The sequence below is a fragment of the Rattus norvegicus genome, chromosome 18, assembly GCF_021556685.1.
Source record: "Rattus norvegicus strain SHRSP/BbbUtx chromosome 18, alternate assembly SHRSP_T2T, whole genome shotgun sequence".
NCBI lineage: Eukaryota > Metazoa > Chordata > Mammalia > Rodentia > Muridae > Rattus > Rattus norvegicus.
The window spans coordinates 36,935,854-36,961,624 of NC_141551.1; the positions used below are offsets into that span (position 1 = coordinate 36,935,854).

Consider the following 25,771-nt stretch of genomic DNA (forward strand, 5'->3'; position numbering starts at 1 on the left):
TACATGTTGAAATCCTATCTCAAAAAGAAAAGGGAAAAAAATGCTCTGGTGGGCCACACCAAAATGATGTGACTTAATGCTGTGAATGTAATGATGTCCAAGTAAATCATCTTTTTTAGTGCAAGCCAATGTTTGTCATGAAGTAATTTAGCCCAAGAAATATTTATAGGGCTCCTGCTTCTAGCTGATGGCTCAATATGTTTGTATGGCTTTCAATGGCTAATAGGTATTCTAGAAAGTCTTATGTCAAGAAAGGAGTTTGCCCTCTCCCTTCCCCTCCCCTCAGAAAGCCGAGCAAAGAGGGAGGAAGGCTCACCTTAATGGCCAAGTCACAGTGCTCGCTGGCCGTAGTGAGCTGCTCAATGTGCCTGTCCACCTCGGCCACAGAGAGGCTGCAGCTGCTCTTCTTCCTGCCACAGACAACGCTCTCCAGACCAGTCAGCACTCTCTGCAGTTCTGAGTTCAAGTCACTGCAGTTGTCTAAGAGGAGATGAGGATAAAATCCATTAAACAGGCCGACCAGCAATGACCACTCTCAGTTCCTCTCACCATGAGGGCTCACTTAGAAGCAATGGCATTTTCAAAGTTAATTTCATCCTTCCTTTCCACACAGGCTGCTACTTGAGGCTTGCAGCCAATAAAAACTGTTTATTAAGGAGTTTTAGACTTTTGTCATCTTTTAAATATGCAAAATTCTCTTGCTTTTCAACCAAGGGCAACCACACTGAGTCTTGCTACTAAGAGCAAAAAGTGTCCCAGAAGAGACTTCAATAAACCTCTTCAAACCCTCTTGCTCAACCCATTCAGACTAAGACCAGTTCCAGAAGTTCATGAAAGATCTCACAACTTCACTCAACAACAACAACAACAAAACTCAGAGTGAGCAGTGCTGACTGATAGTAACAAACAGAAACTGGAGGCAGGAGAGATGGTTCATTGGTTAAGAGCAGTGGCTGCTCCGCTGGAGGACCCAGGTTCAATTCTCAGTATCCACACGGCAGTTCACAGTTGTCTGTAACTTCTGTTCCAAGGTATCTGACACCCTCACACAGACGTACATATAGACAAAACACCACTGAATATAAAAAAATAACGTATACATTTAACAAAATCTAAATTATAAAAACTAATCTTGCCTTCAGTAAGCTTCCAATCTGCTCCCCGTCCATATGTCAACTGCTAAAGCTCCAGCTATGCAGGTTAATCCGTTACCCCCACTGAGGGAGTAACAAACTTCTACCAAATTCCATTGTTACATGTAAGTATAAAAAATTCTAATAACTTTACTTTATCTGGGTTGCTATAAAATTCCTGGACCCTGGTGTCTGGTCAAGGGAAGGCTATAACTTATAATATGAGTTAGACACATGTTACAAAATAGCTTTGTTGTAAACAAATATCCCCTTGCAAATCAGCCACTCTTCACCCATTGTTTCTGTACATTACATACTCTTCAATTATTGTAGCCAATCCTTAAATCCAGTGGGTTTCCTTCATGCAAGAAATTGGTATCTTCCCAGTCTGACTTCTAGACAGGTTCAATGCACCAGCATGGACACTTTTTGTTGTTGTTTCCTTTTGTTTTGCTAAGCTTTGGCACTGTGGGAAAATGCTCAGTATCATGGGAAGTGATGTCTCAGGACATTTTAACCAACCTCACTTGGCTGTCCACATTTATTTCCCACATCTAGGTTTCCCACGCCTAGGGAACAATCCAGCAGGAAGCTTTCTCTCCAGCTGATACAATGATCCCATCTGCTCCTCACCATCACCTCTTCCCTCCACCTCCCTTGTAAATGGAACCCACTGTCCAGCCAGTTACCCAGGTCAACTCTGAGGCAACCTCAAGGACCTTTGTGTCCCATCCTAAATCCAATCTGTCATGTAGCTTCAACCTCCCAAACTCATCCTCAAGTTGAACAACCCACCTTCCTATCTGCGGATACCACTGGGTTCCAAACTAACATTCTTCTTCAAGTTGGTGCCTGGAGTAACTTCCTCCCTCCTCTCCCCACAGGGCAGTTAAGAGTGGGCCTCTTTAAAGGCAGATAAGGCACCTTCCTAGGACAAACTGTCCAATGGCTTCCCTTATTCCTTACCATTAAACAAAGATCCAAGATCAAACGCCTTACCACAGTCGGGAGAAAGAAAAAAAAAAAAAAAACCTCTGCATATTTGAGATTCGTGCTCAGCCTGGGCTACACCATAAAATTCCTTGGGGAGTATTTATAAAATGACAATGCCAGGGCCCCACCCAGGCTAATTAAGTATGGTCTCTGGGGGAGGGGCCTAGAGACTGGAAATGTTTTCCATTACTCAAATTGTTTTGATGTGAGGATGGTTAAGAATCACAAGCTTTGGTCCTCTATCCCCTCCTAGTGTTCCCTCCTCCTCCTCTTCCTCCTCCTCCTCCTGCTGCTGTTGCTGCTGCTGCTACTACTACTCTACTACTACTACTACTACTACTACTACTACTACTACTACTACTACTACTAGAAGATGTCAAATGCTCATCTATCCCAGATGCCTCTCTGCTACTTCCTTTGCTGACACTCTCTTCCACTTACTGTGAAATTCAAATGCTGCTTCCCCACCAAGGTCCTCCTAACCAGAGCATGGGCATTCCATCTCTCATCTCCCAACCCCATCACTCTGTTTTGTTTGTGGCAAACATCACAATCTGATAATGACATATATGTCTATTATCTTCCCCTTTTAAAGATGCATGAATAATCAGAGGGGACTTTGATCTTCCTCATCACTGCATCTCAAAATAGAACAGGGCACACAATCAAAAACAATTTTAAAAGAGTAAAAATCAGCACGATACAGTTGAGTCAGCAACACAGAGAAACAAGACTCTGTCAGCACTAGAATACTTTACATTGGTGGTAAGCTTTTCTTGCTTGTTATGCACAAGGGATGGTGAAGGGAGGAGGGTTATCACAGTAGTTCCCCAGGACAGGAAAGACATGGGCTCAGCTCCAACTTGAGGCAAAGTGTCCAAGTGCAGAGCAGCTCATTCAGTTAACACATAGTCTAGTCTCTGAATGACCATTCATTCTCAGGTGCTGGTTGCCTGGTGTCCAGGCTGCATGAACACACATTTCGGCATCCATAAGTCCTTATCAATAGGGCTAAGAAAAATGGATTTATATTCAGCAATTCTACACTTTGCCTACAAGGCCCACCTAGGTCGTGTTGGTTATATCTGCTAAACAGTTCTCGGGGTACAGATGCAAGGTGGTGGCCAGGCCTTGGGGAACAGAAGGAAGAGCAGGGGCAAGGATTCTGGCAATATTTCTCACCCCATTGTCCGATAGTGTCTGAGCTCTGACCTCAGTCTGAAAGCAGGGTTCCTAGATGAACAAAGAGACTGTCTTTGATTCTGAGAAGCTCACAAAGGTGTGGCGCCAACACTAACATCCTTCTCTGAGGAACCTGCCACCAGACTGGAAATGTGGCCCTAAAGAGCACAGGGACACACTGTCTTGTCAGTGAAGAATGGTGGGAGAGGGACATTTAAGGGAACAGGCAAAGCCTAATGTACTGGTGCATCCTGGGAAGCCCAGCACCAGAGAGGTAGAGAGAGGAGGCCATCTTCAGCTATGTAGTGTGTTTGAGGCAGTCTAGAGTTCGGGAGACCCTGCACGCAAACAAACAAACAAATGTTAAAAATGCTGTGTCTCTCTGCTCTGAAAGGAGAGCTATAGATGTTTTCTTTGGTCTTAGGAAGGCAAATGTATACCCACTAGATGATGACCTCCTACCCCCAGTCTGTTACTCATATATACTCCCCTAATTATCTACTGACTTGTCACTGTCCTCTGCCACTGTGCTCTATTTAGAGACTGAAGGAAAATGAGGTGGCAAGGCTAGTGTGAATAGATGTGGGGTGCTATGTGGGGAGGGGTGCGAGGACACTGTCACCAAGCACCCATTCCCACCATCACCCATTTATCAGTACTGCTCCAGACAGGGAAGATGGGAACAGGTGGTATATATTTCTATATATTCACTTGTAATAATTAGAAACATCTTCATCTGACACAATCTAGCCCCAGCCAGAAACTGAACATTGGATACCAAAGGCTACGGTAGCCAAAGTCTGCATGAAAAGGCAATAATTGCAACATCAAGGTGCTTCAGATAGAGCAGTAGGTCCTTTGGGGAGGTGGCATTCACAGTTAACCAGAACAGAGCCAGTACCCCTCACAGCATAGTATGGCCCCTCTCTCAGGTCACTCACATCTTCATGACCTCACAGGACAGGCAGATGAGATAGATGCCTCTCATGGGAGATGTCTTGACTTGATGACTTTTGCTCACTCACCCAAGCTACATGGGGTTATCAGGAGAGCAGAAACCATGGCAGAGGCTCTCTATAGCCAGGGTCATGTTACCAATCACAGCAACCCAGAATAGGTCTCTCTAGACATACAGTCATAACTCTGCATACTGCCTTCCTTGTTATAGCCATTAGAAGAGTCAACAGAGGGCAAGTGAATGGGGGATATTAACTCTGAAAGGACTCTGAGAGATTAAGGGATTTGTATGCTAGTTCTGTGACTAGAATGTGAATAAACCTTAATAACATTATGTTATAGGAAATGAGCCAAGAACAAATGCAAAATTGTAGTTTTGTGAGCTGTTTAGAAGAAGCAAATGCATAGAGACAGAGAGCAGAAGAGAGGCTGGGAGAGCTATATCAGGCCATTACTGTTTTGTGTGTGTAGGTTTTAGGGAATAAGCAGGATAGCAGTGACAGCTAATAATGGATGCACTTAAAACCCTGGACTGTTTACTTAAAAATGTTTGCCATGTTGTATAGCATGATTTTGTATATGTATAAGATGTGTATGATATATATGATGTATGATATAACAAATAATAATAATACAAATAATAAACATATTTCAATATATACAACAGGAACACAAAAGCTAACAAGCATGCACGAAGTAGAAAACACCTCCAAGTTTAGGCTTGGTTCAGAAGGAAGCTGAGGGGCTGTTCATGAACAAATGTATGGAGCCGTTTGGAGGAACAAGGGCTTGTTCATACTCCAGCGGACACATCAGGGACCTCCAGGAAGGGCAGCATGGAGGGGCCTTCAGCAATGCAATGCTTTATGTAGACAAAGTAACGTGATGGCTCTGCTTAACCTCCAGGAGACAGGAGGCTCTCTGTGTCCAATATGCGTTCTTTAACATGGCTTATTTATATCATCTCTTAAAAGGAAAACACTAGCTGCTTTTGACAAGCAGCTACCAATGACAGGGGTGCAGAGCCAGTGGGACCAGGGAAGATGGCTTTGGAAGCAAATCCAGAACAGCTCAGCTGTGGGGCTGATTTTGTCTTTTGAGCCCTGAGCTTTCTGGCTGCCAGAAAACAAGTGAATTATCTCCTGTCAGAAGGGAGGAAGCATTCCAGTTTCACAGGTGAGACAATGTATGTTTTGGAAACAGGTCTACAAGAGCTTAGGTACACAGATTTCACATGCATTGTGAAGCCATGAGACTGTCTCTTAGCCCAGTGTCACGGAGACTACAGACCTCAAGGGTTCCTCGCACATTAACCTTCAATGAAGAGAGTTCTCAAGAGGGCTAAGCTCAGATAATCTAAGCATTTGGTCCTCTGGTATTTAATTTTCTGTAACAGGACAGGGAAAAATAAACAGAAAAGACTCCTTCTTCGAGTCGAGGGTGAAAACCAGGCAGTTACAGCCAAAGATGTGTCTACAAACCTGATGAACTTCAGTGTCTGCAACTCTTTTTTTTTTATTTAAAAGTGGGTTTGATGCATTGTTACTGTTAAACGTTCATTACAATGTATACTTCTATTTATACAATTTATTCTTGGACTGTAAGTGCAGGATTCAGCCCGGCAACCTTCAGACCAGTCAGCAGCTGGCTCCGCAGACTTGATGTGCTCATGGTTCACCAAGGCTGTGTGTGAGGCTAGCTGCTGCCCACCTCTGCTGGGGTCTGAAGCTCCTACACTTTGCTCTCTTCTCTAAATGTAACTTACAGCAATAAGACTTCTGGTAGCAAACAGAGAATAGACAGTCTGGTTCTACTTTCCTGTGGATTTAGGGCAGCTGTACTCAACCTCTGCTTTCTGATCCCCTTCATCTGACCCTTTTATGGGGCTTGCCTAATACCATCAGGAAACACAGATGTTTACAATGTCATTCACAACAGTAGCAAAATTACAGTTACAAAGTAGCAACAAAAATAATTTTATGGTTGGGGGTCACCACACTATGAGGACCTGTATTAAAGGGTTGCAGCATTAGAAAGGTTGAGAACCACTGATTTAGAGACTTGGATTGTCCTGCCACCGTTTAAAGAAAGGGCCATGTAGTTGAGAGATCTGACTAGCATGTAAGAAGACCCCCACTCTCACCAGCATACTAGCCCGGTTAGACATTTCCTGACTTGTGAATACAGCTTTCTTCTTTCTCTCTCAGAACCAAGTAAGTTGTATCCAGAATTGATAGCAAATCTAAGACAGGCACCACCATAAAGATCCCCTTTTCAGTGTTGGGCAAATCCCTCGCAAGTGTCCCTGCCACCGGCAAATGGGCATAACACAGGCACACTCAGGCTGAGGGTCCTGGGGACAGCAAGCTACTTCTGCCCCTGCCAGGTCTCACTTCTGTGTTTCTCTTGTCAGTGAAAAGGAGGCTACATGTTCACTCTGTTTCAATGATGTTTTACCAGCCTGAGACTGGTTTTCATATGTACTGTTTTCATGTTATATTTCTGACAGTTTGCTTCTGTGAGGCAGCAAATGTGGTTGTAAAGATGAAGGCATAAGGATCGCCACACTTTAGCCACATGAAGCATCCCTCCGTAGTAGGCCAGCCCAGCTGCCCTAGGTGTCCCTTTTAGGTTCCTCCTCTGGCATAGGTCATGTGTATCCCCAACCTCTGATACAAAAGTACTGACAATGCCTCCTACACAGCATATAAAATGACCCCAATTTCACATTTCACCACATTACGTAAAAGCAAGGTAACCCTCAGCACTGCAGAGGATGGAGAAATCTTTGAGGTAGGGGGTGAAGTTTTGACAATATGAAAGATACATCCTTGGAACTGCCTTCTGGACCTCTAAAAAGTAAGTTTGAAGAATGCAAAGAATGATCTGAGAAGAACTCCAGCCCTTGCTATGTCTGCAAGGCCCTCTGCCATGGTTTCAGGCTCCTGTGCCCATCTACGATCACCCCCATGCACTCTCATGCTGAAATGGTTTGAAGGGTCCTTTCTCAGTGCTGAGCACCATGGCAGCTCCAGAGCCTTGTTCAAAGGGTGACCGTTTGTGTGTGTGTGTGTGTGTGTGTGTGTGTGTGTGTGTGTGTGTGTGTGTGTGTGTGTGTGTTTATGCTCATGCATGTTTTAGTATCCAAGCTTCAGCAAAAGTACTTTCTTGGAGAACTCACGTGCCCCACTATAGCTGCAGGAGCGGGAACACTAGCAAGGGTCTGGATTTTGTTTCCAGAATAGAATAAACAGACTTTCAGAGCTGGCCTGGTTTTAAGGCAAAATATGTCATGAGTTTCAAGCAAGGAAAACACAAACCAACCTGAGGAGATGTGGTCTGTTTAGAAACCAAAGAAGGCTTATTATAATAAAATAGGAATTCCAAAGTCCCCTACAGCCATGGGATCTTGTCCTGAGTAAACTTTGAAGATCAGTTCCTACTTTGTTCACACCCAGTTCTCTTCAGGAGAATGAAAATTTACTGACCAGTAGTAGCCTGTAAGAGAAACAGTTCACTGAAGCAGAGTGATAACTGCTTCTGCTTTTAACTGTATTTTCTACAAGAAAAAGTCTAGAAAGAGTGCTGGTGGCTGTTTCAGCTCATTAGCCCTGCTAATATTTTACAAACTTCTTTGTTTTATTTTGTTTGCATTGTAGGTGTGTGGGTGTTTGGCTTTGCATGTATGTCTGTGTAGCACAGTTCATGTGTGGTACCTGTGAAAGGGAGAGGAAGGGATTGGATCCCCTGGAAACAGAGTTACTGATAGCTATGAGCCACCGTGGGGGTTAGGCTTTAACCTTGGCCTTCTGCAAGAACAAGAAATGCTCTTAGCTGCTGAGACAATGCACCAGTACCTTATACACAGTTCTTAATGGACCAGGCTCTGGTCTCTAGGGAAATTGTCACCTTTGTAGGGCTTCCGGTGAACCCATGTCCAAAGTCACGCTTTGGTCTTGGACCTCAGGGTGGTGCTTAGTGCAAAACTCTTGGGAGAAATTAAGTTCCCCCTTAATTTCTCCCTGAAGAGAAGATGTTGCCGGCAATACTCAACCCTATTATACTAACTAGTCAGACTGAAATTTCAGTCTTGTCTAGCACTACTGTCCTGGTAGCTGGTTTCTCAAAGTTTCCCATGCAGGTTACAGATGATCTGACTCTTCAGTGCTGAGGGAAGACAAGTGACCCAGGCATTCCAGGAAGCAAAGTTTTCCAGAACCATGTGATGGTTGTTAAGGCTGCCTTTTGAATAGTCCTTGTGCTGGCTCCTGCTCCTTGACACATTTTTTTTTCTGAAGCCATTAGACTTCATCAGCCAGTAAGCCAGGAAAATCTGATTTTCACATTCAACATATTTCATGATTGCAGTCATGCCAAAAAGTCAGGTTTCATGTATAAATCCCTCCTTGGCTGTCCTCCAAAATGACCCCTACTGACCACAACAGCAGCCACAGTTTCCTGCATGAACACTGCTGAATTCCAGCAAAGTACATGTTCTCTCACTATGACTCAAAAGAGCTCTCCAAATACTAAACCAGAACCCCTCTAAGTTACACAAGACTGATCTGATTAGAGTCGTTGTTTTACAAGCCATGGTTCCAGCAAGGTTTAGTAGTTCTATTACTGAAGCCAGGGAAGAGCCTGAAGGATGGGATACTACACATACCCTGACATGTGTGATTCAGTAAACACACACTCACTTGTGTGTGCCCACGTGTGCATGCACACTGGCGCGTGCAAGCATGCTCACACATACAGTGGAATGTGGGAACATGCTCTACCTCTCCCTCACCTTCTCCCCCCCCACACACACACACTTGTGTGTTCCTTCCTGTTGCCATGCTGGCATGATTTGGCTGGTGTATGTTGCTTTCTATCCTGAGATCAACCACATTTCATTCTATTACAAATGTGCCACGGTTAGGCCAGGTGCTGGTGATTGCACAGCTGCTCTCATAATTCTCTCACCAGTACTGAGACCTCAAAGGGTGGCAGAAAGCTGTGACAACAATTGCAGGCATGCTGTACTGTTCAAACGGGCATTCAGGAGAAAAGTCATCTACACAGACATGGCAACAAGAAACCACCTCCTCTTAGTTCTCCTTCCTTAAGGTTTTCTATCCTGCCAAGACTCCAGGGCCTTCTTCACAAGGAATGGATGAACTACCCAACACAGAGGCGATTATCAGAGCATACAGACTGCTACATCCACCTGCAAATTCCAATGTGCTGCTAAATATTTAAAAAAAATCTAAATGATGACTCCTACCTCTTCTGATTAGGCACCTTGACTTCCAAAACAACGGTGACAAGGTTTGAAAAGAAGTAATAGAATTCACTTTCAAATGCACTGTGCTGGGGAACTTTCTCCTTTATTCGATGGCTGAGGTTATCAAAAGACTAAGTTGCTTGTTTAGTTCTCTAAGTTCAGGGAGGATGCTCAGGAGTCATTGTCCTGAAGGGTCAGCAAGGATCTGGCAGGTGGTGATTGCAAAGAAAAGAAAAAGGGGTTTCGATGAAGTGAACAGATAATGGACTGCTACTGTTTTGGTAAACCAGCAAAAACACTACAGCAAAGTGCATCTAAAATCCAGCTTGAGGAAACCTCTGGGTTCCTAATGCAGGTTCACAAATATAGCAACCATAATGAAATGGATGGTTTTTAATGATTTCCTATAATGGTGTTTATATATGGAAGCGTTTTACCCTATTGAAGCAATTTAATTGGAAAATGGCAAAGGAAGAAGAGGCAGGCAGTCAGTTCCAATCAACAAACACGCTGACTATACTCTGCCCCAGTTTACCGAGCTTTGCCAAGTTGTCCCGTAAGTGGCTGCCTTCTTTAAGGACTCGGCAGAGAACCCTCTTATACCTGACTCTTCCTTAACCTCAGCATTTTCCATTTAATCCTCAAGCATCCCCTCGGCCATGGTCTCTGGGAAGTTTCCTCCCGGGCCCCCCACCTTGCAGTTCCTTACCCCACTGTGGGTTTTTTCTACCAAACTATCCACATCTCCCAAAGACTGTGACAAGGGCAGGATGGCATCCATTGCTAATCAGATACTTGATGTGTCCTTGAGCTCCATTAGATTGGCATATAAGGTCATCCAAAATCCCTGCCCTATGCAGTCTGCATTCTAGTGTAAGACAATGACTGGCAATATACAAGGGGGTGGGGGGAGAAAATGTAGCCTTTCCACAGACGCCAGGTTCGAGGAAGGGGGGATGAGACGGATGCTGCAGACTTGAGAAGGAGAAAGCTACATGTGTGTTGTAGTAAGAGGCACTCCCAACAGAATAGATAGCTTATACACATCCTGGAATCTGGTCAGGTTGGAGGGACAGTGAGAGAGGGGAAGTGTGATCAGAACCAGAGGATAGAGAGGAGGAAAGAAGGATGGTGGTAGTGAGTGCTCCAGGCTTCATGTTATCCCAGGCGAGGAGTCTGGATGCCAGCCCTGGTTTAAGAGATTTGAATATAGGAGTACAGCCCTCTGATGGCAGGCTCTGTGCCTTTCAACCTTGATACCTAATGCAGCGCACAGTGAGTTTGCAATGCCAGAACTTTACACAGCACACAATTAGTTTGTAGCCCTGTGACCTAAAATAGCATACTATGAGTTGGCAGCCCTATTATCTAACATAGCACACTGTGAGTTTGCAGACTTGGTACCTAATGCAGCATCCCATGACGTTGGAAGACAGATGACTAAAGGCTCCTGTATGCTGATGTTAGACAGAGGCCATGCTTCTACAGGGCTCACTACTGCCAGGAAAGATGATCCCAGTACAATTAACATACAATTCCAAGTGATGTACGGGGTGGAAGAAAGCATTTGAGATGAATGATGAGGAACGGTGGAGAAGCCTCACCCTGCAGACAGACAGCTGTGAGCCCCTGCCTTGGGGAATCAGTGCGACAGATGCTCTGTCATATCAGGAGCTCTGAGACGTCTCCCAGGAGAGAAGGCCATTGAAGTGGGTTTGTGCCTGCATTTCCCAAACTTAATTATGTGACTTTGTCAGACTGTGGGTCACTTATTAATTTCATAAAATACAATCCGAGAGAAACAAATGTAGGGGCCAGGGTAGGCCTGGTTCTCTGCAATGACAGGGACAATGTGACTGTTGGATGTTTGAACTTGTTTGACTGCTCCTGGCTGCCTGTGGCTGCATGCTGGAGTCTGGAATAAGCAGCAGCTGAGTCTAGACAATTACAATGCCTATTATGAACTTAGAGACCTTTGCCTAAGGGTTGGCTGGTAGCAGATGGCTGTGTGCGTTAGAACATTAAGTCTTGACCTTGGGTTCAGAAGTACTTGAGGGAGACAGCCTGGGTATAAAGCAAACCGACTTGAACACACACCCGAAGCTTTATCTTCCAGCTACCAAGGAGGAGGACTTTCATTCTTGTACACATTATCGTGTGTGTAGTTTAAGCTGGTCTCACTTAGAATGCACCTCTCAATGTCTAATGTGGCTAAATTCATCTTATATGCCTTCTTACCATTTCAGACTGCTGAGTACTTATTGCTCCATCACATCTTAACACCAAGATACTCCTCACAGACAGGCCCATAGCCAGCCACATTCATTCATTGATTCATTGATTCATTCATTGATTCATTGATTCATTCCAATAGGATCTTTTAATACATACTTCTAGCCAGGCCCTAGGATGAAACAAACACCATGCAACTTCCTAGTAAAGTTTAGTGGAGTAGTCAGCCATGCATGTAATGGCATGATCTAGAATTTCCATATACTATAAGAAGAAAATATTACCACATTGACAAAGTCAGCACAGGCACTCATACACTCTGAGGTTTGCTAAGAACATTCATTTACACTAGAACTGAATTGAAAGGAAGATTCTCTGGCTTCTGCTAAGTACTGCTACTAGCTGTGGACCCAAAGTCTCAGTCTCCAGCTGACTTCACTTGTCCACACACCTCAGCTGCTGCTTCAGCCACAACTGGATGTCTCCCAACAAATTTTCTGCATCCCAGCCACTCAAGTTGACTTTTTAAAAAAGATTTATTTATTTTATGTACATTTAGCTATCTTTAGACACAACAGAAGAGGGCATCGGATCCCATTAGAGATGGTTGTGAGCCACCATGTGGTTACTGGGAATTGAACTCAGGACCTCTGGAAGCACAGTCAGCGCTCTTAACTGGTGAGCCATGCCTCCAGCCCTCAGCTTGACTTCTTAATAATATGTATTATGTTCTTAAGCATCTCTAACCCAAATATCTCAAGACACCTCGAATTCATGACCTCTAAAAGACAATCAATCTCTGCCTCATTCTTTCCCCTTTGCAAAACAGCAAAACCGAGAGTAAATCACCTGCTCCCTCCCACCATGTTCCCACATTGATGAGCGGCCTCACCACCCATGCACTGTGTGCATGAATCTTACAAGACACCACACTTATGCCTCTGCTTTTATAGTTCTTCCAGTTCTTAAGCAAATCTCACCTGAATCATAACTTTTCTATCCCCATCTTCTTTTCCTACATTTCTACTGTCGCTTTACTATTCCTTGTAACAATCTGGCCTACCTAGACTTTTTAAATGATTTCTTGACAAGCTTCCCCAACACACTCTTGATCTCTGGATTTACTTTCCACACTCCACACTGTGGAGTGATTTACAATGCAGCTGATTATCTCATGCTTCCCACCACTGTTAAATCCTTAAGCAGCTTCTGATAGGTCTTTGGGGAAAGACTCCAACATGTTCTACAAGACACTGAGTGAGCTGGTTCCTACCTATCTCTGCACCCTTCATTTTTGCATAACAATGGTTCTTTGCCTTCCTGAATATATTCTCTATCCTCACAAAATGCCCTCAACTCCTCCTCTACATGTTTAATTGCCAAAGACTCTCCCAGTCTTAGTTTACATGCTACTTCCTGGAACAAGATTTCCTAGGACCTCAGACTAATTGAATTCAGGTGATATTTTCACAATACCATGGTTTATGATGTTATAGCACCTATATGGGTATATGATTAAATAAATATATGTGTAATAGTTGATTAAAATCTTGCTTTCCAACTCATGAAAACTCAATATACTTCTCATCCTTCTCGTTCTTCTGCTACCTCTTCACTACCTGTGAACATCTATCTCCAAGACATGGAAAGTTTCACTCTTCTCACTTCATGCCTGTTCAATCACAGAGATCATGTAGGCTCAAAAAATTTCAAATACTCCAATCGCAGTCTCTCTAAAGACTCCAGAAAGCCTTCCCAGGCAGACTAGTGGTTTATGACACTTCAACTCCAACTTTCATGCTACCTGGCAAAAAACAAAATTTATAAAGCAGTGCTGTTGCTCTATTGCCTTCCTACCTGCTTTTCTTTCTAAAAGACTTTATATGCTAATTCCCAAACCCAATGATAGGCCATGGCCTGCAGCTGAAAACACTTCATTAAATATCTCCACTTGGCTATTTCGCTGCTAGTTCAAACTGTAATAGTAACATTTTCTCAATTTGTTTCTCAAACACATTTCTTACCAAGGAATATGATCATCTTCTTAGTCACTTGGATCAACATGGTGAAGACATTTGGATCCCTCCTTCTTAGCTAAAACCCTCCTGGCTTCTTCTACTGTAAAGCACTACCACCCATTCCATCCCTTCCACTCCCACCACAGCAACTGTGGAAGAACGATAACTAGGAATACTGCAATGGTCTTTAACACATCTTCCTGCTTCTGGAATGTTCAAAGCAGAGGTTAGCAAAGAAGAACGCTAACTTGGCTCTCTGGTTCTCTGTGCCCAATATGATAGTGAACCAAGAATATTCGTGCCATCATCAAACTTCTTGAATGTTTAAATCTTAACTTGGGAGTCTTGCATTTTTGAGGTTTCCCTTACAAAGGAGAAACTAAGCAGGAGGCCTGGGAAGACTCACCCATGTCAGCAGTGACCATAGTAGACTGGTTCTCAGGGATGGACACAGAGGTCTGGTCTTGGTCCACACTTCTGGAGTCTTCATTGACCTCTTGTTGACTCTGGCTGAGCTCTGACCGAAGTTCTGAGTACTCATCTTCCTCCCTGCAAAAAAAGAGAGCCACTCACCATTGAGTGAAGCTGCAGTCAGCCACCATTGGTGGAGGATGTGCAGAGAGTCCTTGGAAAATATATTTTGTAAGGAACAAGCAAGAATGTTCAAAAGCAAACAGTTTTCTATTCCAGGCTGCAGGCACTAGGGTCCCTTTCAATCCTCACAGATGGTTATATCTAAGATGATGTAGTGTGCAAAACTTCAGAATTTCTTGTGCTTCAGTATTTTCACACAGTTATGTACTGAACGAAATTGATGCAGCAGTCCATGAGAAATGTGTCTCTTCAAAGATTTCCTGGAAAGGTCAGAGCTCTTTATTTTTCCTCAAATTAAGAGGTAATAAAGAACACAGTATACTAACATCGAGGCTACAATTGAATAAAACAATGAAGAATATGATAAACTGCAAATTACACACCCTCATTTGGAGGGTCCCGGTGAAGCCTTTCTTCCTAGAACTTGACAGAGAGAGAAGATGAGTTGAAGCTACTGAGAAATCTCATGTGTGCAGCTTAACTGGACTCTGGGTGGGCAGATTGGCATTTCTAAATGTGGTGGTTTGAATGAAAATGACCCATAGACTCAGAGAGTGACACTATTAGAGGTGTGGCCTTGTTGGAGTGGGTGTGGCTTTCTTGGAGTGGATGTGGCCTTGTTGGAGTGGCTCTGGCCTTGTTGAAGTGGGTGTGGCCTTTCAGAGTGACTGTGTCACTGAAGATGGGCTTTGAGGTTTCAGACGCTCAAGGCAGATCCAGTGTCTCTCTGCTGCCTGCTGATTCAGATGTAGAACTCTCAGTTACCTCTCCAGCACCGTGTTTGCCTGTATGTCACCATGTTTCTTGCCATGATGATAATGGATTAAACCTCTGAACTGCAAGCCAGCCCAAACTACATTTTTACTTTTATATAATTTGCCATTGTCATGGTGTCTCTTTACAGCAATAGAAACCCTAATAGGACACTAAGAAATACCACGCTTAGGTTCCCCAAGAGTAGGGTATGAAGGGTACACTGTAGGAGAGATTCCATCCAGCTCTGTGTCCCTGTTTTTCTCTTTGCATTTACAGATGGAGGGCAGCCCTGAAGCACAGCTATTTTATCCCCATGCGTTCACTCATCTTTTCTCAGCCCTTCATGGTTATTCAACCTCAGACCTATGCTATCAGCAAACAGGACAGCTTCTAACTGGAATGTGCATCTCAAAGTGCCTGCCTTGGCTCCTCTGCATTACAGCATCATATATGGCATAGACAGACCTGAAGAGGAGACAATAATTCTCTTGGAAGCATTTCTTTTGTAAATGAACCCAAAGACTACATTGTTAGGGGATTTAATTGCAGGCATAGAAAGCTCACTAGTTTCTAGTTAGTCTAAGGGAAAGGGTATCAATAAAGAAAGCGAAGAAGAAAATATACTCACTAACCTAAACCTCATTTTAAGCTGTCAGAGAATAGAGGATGCAAAGTCTGTGTTCTGAGTAGACCAAGATAGTGAGTGGCTTGGGGAAGAGGGATAAATCAGATAAACATTAACGCCTCTCTAAAGTTCTTGGTTCCCTCAACAAAGCAATCTTCTCATGCTTCTTAAGTGGCCCATGCTAAATAAGAGACTTTGTAGAAAACCACTTAGAAAGCTAGGAAGATTTTCAACAGTTATTTACAAAGTCTCTGGCTATACAAAGTATGCATCAGAATGGGAGTGAAGGTAAAAATAAAAACAGGTTAATAAGCTATGAATGTTAATTATTTAGACATCTACATGACTCAACAATAATCAGGTTTAGGCGAGAAAACAAAGAGTAGTCTTCTTATTAGTCACCTTTTGATCTAGAGGGTAATTGTTTGTGAACTGATACATCAGTTCTTCCTTTAGTCAGAATTTAAAATTGGCTTGACAGATTCTGAACACATGGCGCCTGCCAAATCTGCTCTATATCAAATTGCTTCCAGGGATTAAAGGAGTAATGAGGGAGAGGGTGTGAGAAGGAAACATAATGAGGGAGACATCTCCTCCAGGGTGAGTGGGAAAGAGAATGATTTCACACTCCTAATGGCACCTGGGGCTGGAGGCTTTCATGTCATGAAAGCAAATTGAGGGTCCCATTCAAGGTATCAGAGAACCAAGATGAACACAGGAAAGCAAAGTCTGGATAGATGCCATCTTCCAGGACACAAATGTATCCACAACCCTTTCTAACTTGAGATGTGCTAGGAAGGGACACAGAGGGACCATCATTCCAGGTTGAGAGACAAAATGAGCATGAGCAGAAGCTCAGAGCTTTGAGGTATTGACCAAGGTGTTTAGTAGAGCTGTTACCAAAGTGGGGCAGGAGCTTGACTGGGCAGTGTGGGTCAAAAGGAGAATTTATTATATTAGAGGAAGCAAAACAAACAAACAAAACATGGTAGCAAGTGCTTTTACCAAGCCATCTTCCTGTTCCCTGTACAATAACCCTTACTCTTGTACCAGGTTATTTCTTTGAGGTAGGGCTGTCTCCTTCCCCCAAATTCATTGGTAATCCCAGTGATAAGAAAATATGAATAAATTCCCCAACATGAGTGTGTTTAGACACAAAAATAAAAGTGTATATAAATGAGTCATCAATGGAGTGGATAGTTGTTGCTAAAATGAAATTACCAAGTATCAAGTGTCTCTCCTTGGGATGTAAAAGATCACCTCACAGGATTCCAAAAGCCTGCAGTTCTGTATACTAAGAAGCTTCAAGGGGCTTTGTATAGACTTGCAATCATTAACACTTGCTTCTAGTTATATTAGAAAATATAAATAAGGGTCCCAAACCCGAGGATCCCGGCCCGCAGCAGCTCTCTGCTCCCAGACCAGAGGGAGAGAGACCTCACCGCCTGGTCAGGTGGGCACTCCTGAGGCTGCAGAGCGGAAGAGACCACCAACACTGCCTACCCCTGCCCACATCCCTGGACAAAGAGGAAACTGTATAAGGCCTCTGGGTTCCCGTGGAGGAGGGCACAAGAGCAGGAGGACCACTGCATCTGAGACACCGCCAGAACCTGAAGGGATCTACCTGATAAACAGTTCTCTGCACCCAAATCCCGTGGGAGGGAGAGCTAAACCTTCAGAGAGGCAGACACACCTGGGAAACCAGAAGAGACTGCACCCTGCACACATCTCGGACGCCAGAGGAAAACACCAAACGCCATCTGGAACCCTGGTGCACGGAAGCTCGCGAAAACGGCGGTGCAGATCTTCCTGGTTGCTGCCACAGAGGAGAACTCGTAGGCAGCACCCCACGAGCAAACTTGAGCCTCGGGACCACAGGTAAGACCAACTTTTCTGCTGCAAGTGACCTGCCTGGTGAACACCAGACACAGGCCCACAGGAACAGCTGAAGGCCTGTAGATAGGAAAAACTACATGCCCGAAAGCAGAACACTCTGTCCCCATAACTGGCTGAAAGAAAACAGGAAAACAGGTCTACAGCACTCCTGACACACAGGCTTATAGGACAGTCTTGCCACTGTCAGAAATAGCAGAACAAAGTAACACTAGAGATAATCTGATGGCGAGAGGCAAGCGCAGGAACCCGAGCAAAAGAAACCAAGATTACATGGCATCATCGGAGCCCAATTCTCCCATCAAAACAAACATGGAATATCCAAACACACCAGAAAAGCAAGATCTAGTTTCAAAATCATATTTGATTATGATGCTGGAGGACTTCAAGAAAGACGTGAAGAACTCCAATAGAGAAACACAGGAAAACATTAATAAACAAGTAGAAGCCTACAGAGAGGAATCGCAAAAATCCCTGAAAGAATTCCAGGAAAACACAATCAAACAGTGGAAGGAATTAAAAATGGAAATAGAAGAAATTAAGAAAGAACACATGGAAACAACCCTGGATATAGAAAACCAAAAGAAGAGAGAAGGAGCTGTAGATACAAGCTTCACCAACAGAATACAAGAGATGGAAGAGAGAATCTCAGGAGTAGAAGATTCCATAGAAATCATTGACACAACTGTCAAAGATAATGTAAAGCGGAAAAGGCTACTGGTCCAAAACATACAGGAAATCCAGGACTCAATGAGAAGATGAAAGCTAAGGATAATAGGTATAGAAGAGAGTGAAGACTCCCAGCTCAAAGGACCAGTAAATATCTTCAACAAAATCATAGAAGAAAACTTCCCTAACCTAAAAAAAGAGATACCCATAGGCAGACAAGAAGCCTACAGAACTCCAAATAGATTGGACCAGAAAAGAAACACCTCCCATCACATAATAGACAAAACACCAAACGCACAAAATAAAGAAAGAGTATTAAAAGCAGTAAGGGAAAAAGGTCAAGTAACATATAAAGGCAGACCTATCAGAATCACACCAGAATTTTTGCCAGAAACTATGAAGGCCAGAAGATCCTGGACTGATGTCATACAGACCGTAAGAGAACACAAATGCCAGCCCAGGTTACTGTATCCTGCAAAACTCTCAATTAACATAGATGGAGAAACCAAGATATTCCATGACAAAACCAAATTTACACAATATCTTACTACAAATCCAGCACTACAAAGGATGATAAATGGTAAAGCCCAACATAAGGAGGCAAGCTATACCCTAGAAGAAGCAAGAAACTACTCGTCTTGGCAACAAAACAAAGAGAAGAAAAGCACAAAAACATAACTTCACATCCAAATATGAATATAACAGGAAGCAATAATCACTATTCCTTAATATCTCTCAACATCAGTGGCCTCATCTCCCCAATAACAAGACATAGATTAACAAACTGGATACGCAACGAGGACCCTGCATTCTGCTGCCTACAGGAAACACACCTAAGAGACAAAGACAGACACTACCTCAGAGTGAAAGACTGGAAAACAACTTTCCAAGTAAATGGTCAGAAGAAGCAAGCTGGAGTAGCCATTCTAATATCAAATAAAATCAATTTTCAACTAAAATTCATCAAAAAAGATAAGGAAGGACACTTCATATTCATCAAAGGAAAAGTCCACCAAGATGAACTCTCAATCCTAAATATCTATGCCCCAAATACAAGGGCAACTACATACGTAAAAGAAACCTTACTAAAGCTCAAAACACACATTGCACCTCACACAATAATAGTAGGAGATTTCAACACTCCACTCTCATCAATGGACAGATCATGGAAACGAAATTAAACAGAGACATAGACAGAATAAGAGAAGTCATGAGCCAAATGGACTTAACAGATATTTATAGAACATTCTATCCTAAAGCAAAAGGATATACCTTCTTCTCAGCTCCTCATGGTACTTTCTCCAAAATTGACCATATAATTGGTCAAAAAACGGACCTCAACAGGTACAGAAAGATAGAAATAATCCCATGTGTGGTGTGGACCACCACGGCCTAACACTGGTCTTCAATAACAATAAGGGAAGAATGCCCACATATATGCGGAAATTGAACAATGCTCTACTCAATGATAACCTGGTCAAGGAAGAAATAAAGAAAGAAATTAAAGACTTTTTAGAATTTAATGAAAATGAAGGTACAACATACCCAAACTTATGGGACACAATGAAAGCTGTGCTAAGAGGAAAACTCATAGCGCTGAGTGCCTGCAGAAAGAAACAGGAAAGAGCATATGTCAGCAGCCTGACAGCACACCTAAAAGCTCTAGAACAAAAAGAAGCAAATACACCCAGGAGGAGTAGAAGGCAGGAAATAATCAAACTCAGAGCTGAAATCAACCAAATAGAAACAAAAAGGACCATAGAAAGAATCAACAGAACCAAAAGTTGGTTCTTTGAGAAAATCAACAAGATAGATAGACCCTTAGCCAGACTAACGAGAGAACACAGAGAGTGTATCCAAATTAACAAAATCAGAAATGAAAAGGGAGACATAACTACAGAATCAGAGGTATTTCGAAAAATCATCAGATCCTACTACAAAAGCCTATATTCAACAAAAGTCGAAAATCAGCAGGAAATGGACAATTTCCTAGACAGATACCAGGTACCGAAGTTAAATCAGGAACAGATAAACCATCTAAACAACCCCATAACTCCTAAGGAAATAGAAGCAGTCATTAAAGGTCTCCCAACCAAAAAGAGCCCAGGTCCAGATGGGTTTAGTACAGAATTCTATCAGACCTTCATAGAAGACCTCATACCAATATTATCCAAACTATTCCACAAAATTGAAACAGATGGAGCACTACCGAATTCCTTCTATGAAGCCACAATTACTCTTATACCTAAACCACACAAAGACCCAACAAAGAAAGAGAACTTCAGACCAATTTCCCTTATGAATATCGACGCAAAAATACTCAATAAAATTCTGGCAAACCAAATCCAAGAGCACATCAAAACAATCATCCACCATGATCAAGTAGGCTTCATCCCAGGCATGCAGGGATGGTTTAATATACGGAAAACCATCAACGTGATCCATTATATAAACAAACTGAAAGAACAAAACCACATGATCATTTCATTAGATGCTGAGAAAGCATTTGACAAAATTCAACACCCCTTCATGATAAAAGTCCTGGAAAGAATAAGAAGTCAAGGCCCATACCTAAACATAGTAAAAGCCATATACAGCAGACCAGTTGGTAACATTAAAATAAATGGAGAGAAACTTGAAGCAATCCCACTAAAATCAGGTACTAGACAAGGCTGCCCATTCTCTCCCTACTTATTCAATATAGTTCTTGAAGTTCTAGCCAGAGCAATCAGACAACAAAAGGAGGTCAAGGGGATACAGATCGGAAAAGAAGAAGTCAAAATATCACTATTTGCAGATGATATGATAGTATATTTAAGTGATCCCAAAAGTTCCACCCGAGAACTACTAAAGCTGATAAACAACTTCAGCAAAGTGGTGGGTATAAAATTAACTCAAATAAATCAGTAGCCTTCCTCTACACAAAAGAGAAACAAGCCGAGAAAGAAATTAGGGAAACGACACCCTTCATAATAGACCCAAATAATATAAAGTACCTCAGTGTGACTTTAACCAAGCAAGTAAAAGTTCTGTACAATAAGAACTTCAAGACACTGAAGAAAGAAGTTGAAGAAGACCTCAGAAGATGGAAAGATCTCCCATGCTCATGGATTGGCAGGATTAATATAGTAAAAATGGCCATTTTACCAAAAGCAATCTACAGATTCAATGCAATCCCCATCAAAATACCAATCCAATTCTTCAAAGAGTTAGACAGAACAATTTGCAAACTCATCTGGAATAACAAAAAACCCAGGATATCTAAAACTATCCTCAACAATAAAAGGACTTCAGGGGGAATCACTGTCCCTGAACTCAAGCAGTATTACAGAGCAATAGTGATAAAACTGCATGGTATTGGTACAGAGACAGACAGATAGACCAATGGAATAGAATTGAAGACCCAGAAATGAACCCACACACCTATGGGCACTTGATTTTTGACAAAGGAGCCAAAACCATCCAATGGAAAAAAGATAGCATTTTCAGCAAATGGTGCTGGTTCAACTGGAGGTCAACATGTAGAAGAATGCAGGTCGATCCATGCTTATCACCCTGTACAAAGCTTAAGTCCAAGTGGATCATGGACCTCCACATCAAACCAGACACACTCAAACTAATAGAAGAAAAACTAGGAAGCATCTGGAACACATGGGCACTGGAAAAAATTTCCTGAACAAAACACCAATTGCTTATGCTCTAAGATCAAGAATCGACAAATGGGATCTCATAAAACTGCAAAGCTTCTGTAAGGCAAAGGACACTGTTGTTAGGACAAAATGGCAACCAACAGATTGGGAAAAGATCTTTACCAATCCTACAACAGATAGAGGCCTTATATCCAACATATACAAGGAACTGAAGAAGTTAGACCACAGGGAGACAAATAACCCTATTAAAAATGGGGTTCAGAACTAAACAAAGAATTCACAGCTGAGGAATGCGGAATGGCCGAGAAACACCTAAAGAAATGTTCACCATCTTAATTCATAAGGGAAATGCAAATCAAAACAATCCTGAGATTTTACCTCACACCAGTGAGAATGGCTAAGATCAAAAACTCAGGTGACAGCAGATGCTGGCGAGGATGTGGAGAAAGAGGAACACTCCTCCATTGTTGGTGGGGTTGCAGACTGATACAACCATTCTGGAAATCAGTCTGGAGGTCCCTCAGAAAATTGGACATTGAACTGCCTGAGGATACAGCTATACCTCTCTTGGGCATATATCCAAAAGATGCCCCAACATATAAAAAAGACACGTGCTCCACTATGTTCATCGCAGCCTTATTTATAATAGCCAGAAGCTGGAAAGAACCCAGATGCCCTTCAACAGAGGAATGGATACAGAAAATGTGGTACACAATGGAATATTACTCAGCTATCAAAAACAATGACTTTATGAAATTCGTAGGCAAATGTTTGGAACCTGAAAATATCATTCTGAGTGAGCTAACCCAATCACAGAAAAACACACATGGTATGCACTCATTGATAAGTGGCTATTAGCCCAAATGCTTGAATTACCCTAGATGCCTAGAACAAATGAAACTCAAGACAGATGATCAAAATGTGAATGCTTCACTCCTTCCTTAAAAGGGGAACAAGAATACCCTTGGCAGGGAATAGAGAGGCAAAGATTAAAACAGAGACTGAAGGAACACCCATTCAGAGCCTGCCCCACATGTGGCCCATACATATACAGCCACCCAATTAGACAAGATGGATGAAGCAAAGAAGTGCAGACCGACAGGAGCCGGATGTAGATTGCTCCTGAGAGACACAGCCAGAATACAGCAAATACAGAGGCGAATGCCAGCAGTAAACCAATGAACTGAGAATAGGACCCCCGTTGAAGTAATCAGAGAAAGAACTGGAAGACCTTGTAGGGGCTCGAGACCCCATATGTACAATAATACCAAACAACCAGAGCTTGCAGGCACTAAGCCACTACCTGAAGACTATACATGGACTGACCGTGGACTCTGACCTCATAGGTAGCAATAAATATCCTAGTAAGATTACCAGTGGCAGGGGAAGCCCTGGTTCCTGCTAAGACTGAACCCCCAGTGAACTAGACTGTTGGGGGGATGGCGGCAATGGGGGGAGGGTGGGAAAGGGAACACCCATAAGGAATGGGAGGTGGGAGGGGGATGTTTGCCCGGAAACCGGGAAAGGGAATAACACTCGAAATGTATATAAGAAATACTCAAGTTAATAAAAAAAAAAGAAAATATAACTAAGTATCCTAGAGTGGTAGGTTCTAGAGCATGCACACACATGATGATCACCAGTGGCAGGAAAGTCACATGGAAGACTCCTAAAAGCCAGAAGAGCCCGAATGCATATTTTAAAAATAGTACATCCAAAACATGGTTATGTGCTGTGACTGATACATTATGCAATTATTTTACAGTGCAACCTAATTCCTTACTTTAGAACCAATGAAATAATAATCTTACATTTTGGCCTATGGACTCCATTCACCATAAAATTATTTAGTCATAAAAGGGAAAAGTTGACAAAGGTATAGTTCTCATGTGCTGTTGACTTGGAGCTGATGTTTCTGTGTAGCTGAAAGTGTCGAGAAATACAACATCATAAGCTAACTTCATGTTCATCCAGTTTTGTCATGAGCTTGACACAAATTGGAAGACAGCCTAGATGTTTGCTCATTGGCTTTCATAGCTGTCAGTCAGTTATAATTATCAACCCCACCGGACTTGAGCCAATAGGTTTTTCAGTTTTTAAAAAATTGATCAACATTCTATCTTGCTTACAGTGAAATGCAGACCTTCCCTGAAATGGCTGATAAATGAAAGAAACATATTCCTTTTAATTTGCTTAAAGATTCCATTGCAGAAAATAGGAGGTAAATTGTGGGTAAAGTGTGGATTTCTGAACTTCTCCTTCCTGTTTCCCATACAGCAGAGAGGAAGACAGAGCTCATCTATGAGCCTTCAGGTAAGCAACTAAGCAAGGGAAATATGCACCCATAGCATAACATTCCATTCTTATCCTAAGATCTGATGCAAGGGCGAGAGAAAAGGACTTACTGTACTCAGCAGTGCTCCTCCTATTCACACAGGAGGAAAGGGGAACAGAAATATGATCTTTCTGGATTTTAGTTCACTTTTAGGGCTCTCAAACAGAACAGCACATTTTGTTAGGGAGATAAAGTGGTCTTGGTCACTCTTTGAGACACAGCACAGGGTTGCTGTGTGGACTGAAAAGTCATGAAGCATAGTGGGGGGTCCTGAAGCAGTCCTGAAAACCTAGTTGTTAGGTGACACACCACAGGAGACTGATACATCAGAGATTGCCTTGTTCCCCAGGGAGGGGGCTCCTGCAGAGGGGTTCAGTGCAGATACAAAGATCACAGATGCAGGGAGTTAGTAGTGGGGGGAAGGTGCTATCCAGGATGGAAGGTGTTAGAAGGACCCACCATGTGACCCAAGACTGAGGATGGAAGTCAGCAGGGCAGTGTTCTCAATGGTCAAAGAGGCCTCCAGTAGAGATAGTGAGAGAGATTAGGCCCAGTGCCAAGAAATGGAGCCAAAACAAAAAAAGGACATTTAGACTTTTCAGTTAAAAAGTCATCCATCACTCAAGCACCAGGTCCCCTGCAGTCCAGACACCGCCCAAACCTGAAGGGATCCGGTCAAAAGCTCCCTGTACCCAAATCCCTTGGGAGGGAGAGCTAAACCTTCAGAGGGGCAGACACACCTGGGAAGCCAGCAGAGACTACACTCTGCTGACATTTCTGACTCCAGCTGAAAACACCTAACACCATCTGGGACCCTGATGCACTAGAGGTTGGGGGTGGGGGGGAGGCAGAGCAGGCCCTCCTGGTTGTCGCCCTCATGGAGAGCTCAAAAGCAGCCCCCCAGGAGCAACTTCAGCCACGGGACCAGACCTTTCTGCTCCAAGTGACCTGCCTGGTGGACTCAGGACACACACCCACAAAAACAGCTGAAGACCAGTAGACAGGAAAAACTACACGCCCGAAAGCAGAACACCCTGTTCCCATAACTGGCTGAAAGAAAACAGGAAAATAGGTCAACAGCACTCCTGACACACAGGCATATAGGAAAGTCTAGCCACTGTCAGAAATAGCAGAACAAGGTAACACCAGAGACAACCTGATGGCAAGAGGCAAGCACAGGAAGCCAAGCAACAGAAACCAAGACTACATGGCATCATCGGAGCCCAATTCTCCCACTAAAGCAAACAATGAATATTCAAACACACCAGAAAAGCAAGATCTAGATTTAAAATCAGATTTGATCATGATGCTGGAGGACTTCAAGAAAGACATGAAGATCTCCCTTAGAGAAATGCAGGAAAACAGAAATAAACAAGTAGAAGCCTATAGAGAGGAATCACAAAAATTCCTGAAAGAATTCCAGGAAAACACAATCAAACAGGTGAAGGAATTAAAAATGGAAATA

The 25,771-nt window shown here is 42.9% G+C and overlaps 1 protein-coding gene across 5 annotated transcripts in view; it reads right to left on the bottom strand.

Moving 5' to 3' along the window:
- Positions 1-25,771, bottom strand: part of Mcc (MCC regulator of WNT signaling pathway) — a 472,630-nt gene that overhangs the window by 69,313 nt on the left and 377,546 nt on the right. For all 5 annotated transcript variants that reach the window (XM_087592843.1, XM_087592842.1, XM_087592841.1 and 2 more), the window contains 2 exons: positions 14,191-14,333; positions 317-480 (listed from right to left, as the gene is read on the bottom strand). In XM_087592843.1, the coding sequence (XP_087448969.1) occupies positions 317-480; positions 14,191-14,333 (307 nt within the window). The remainder of the gene's footprint in view (positions 1-316; positions 481-14,190; positions 14,334-25,771) is intronic.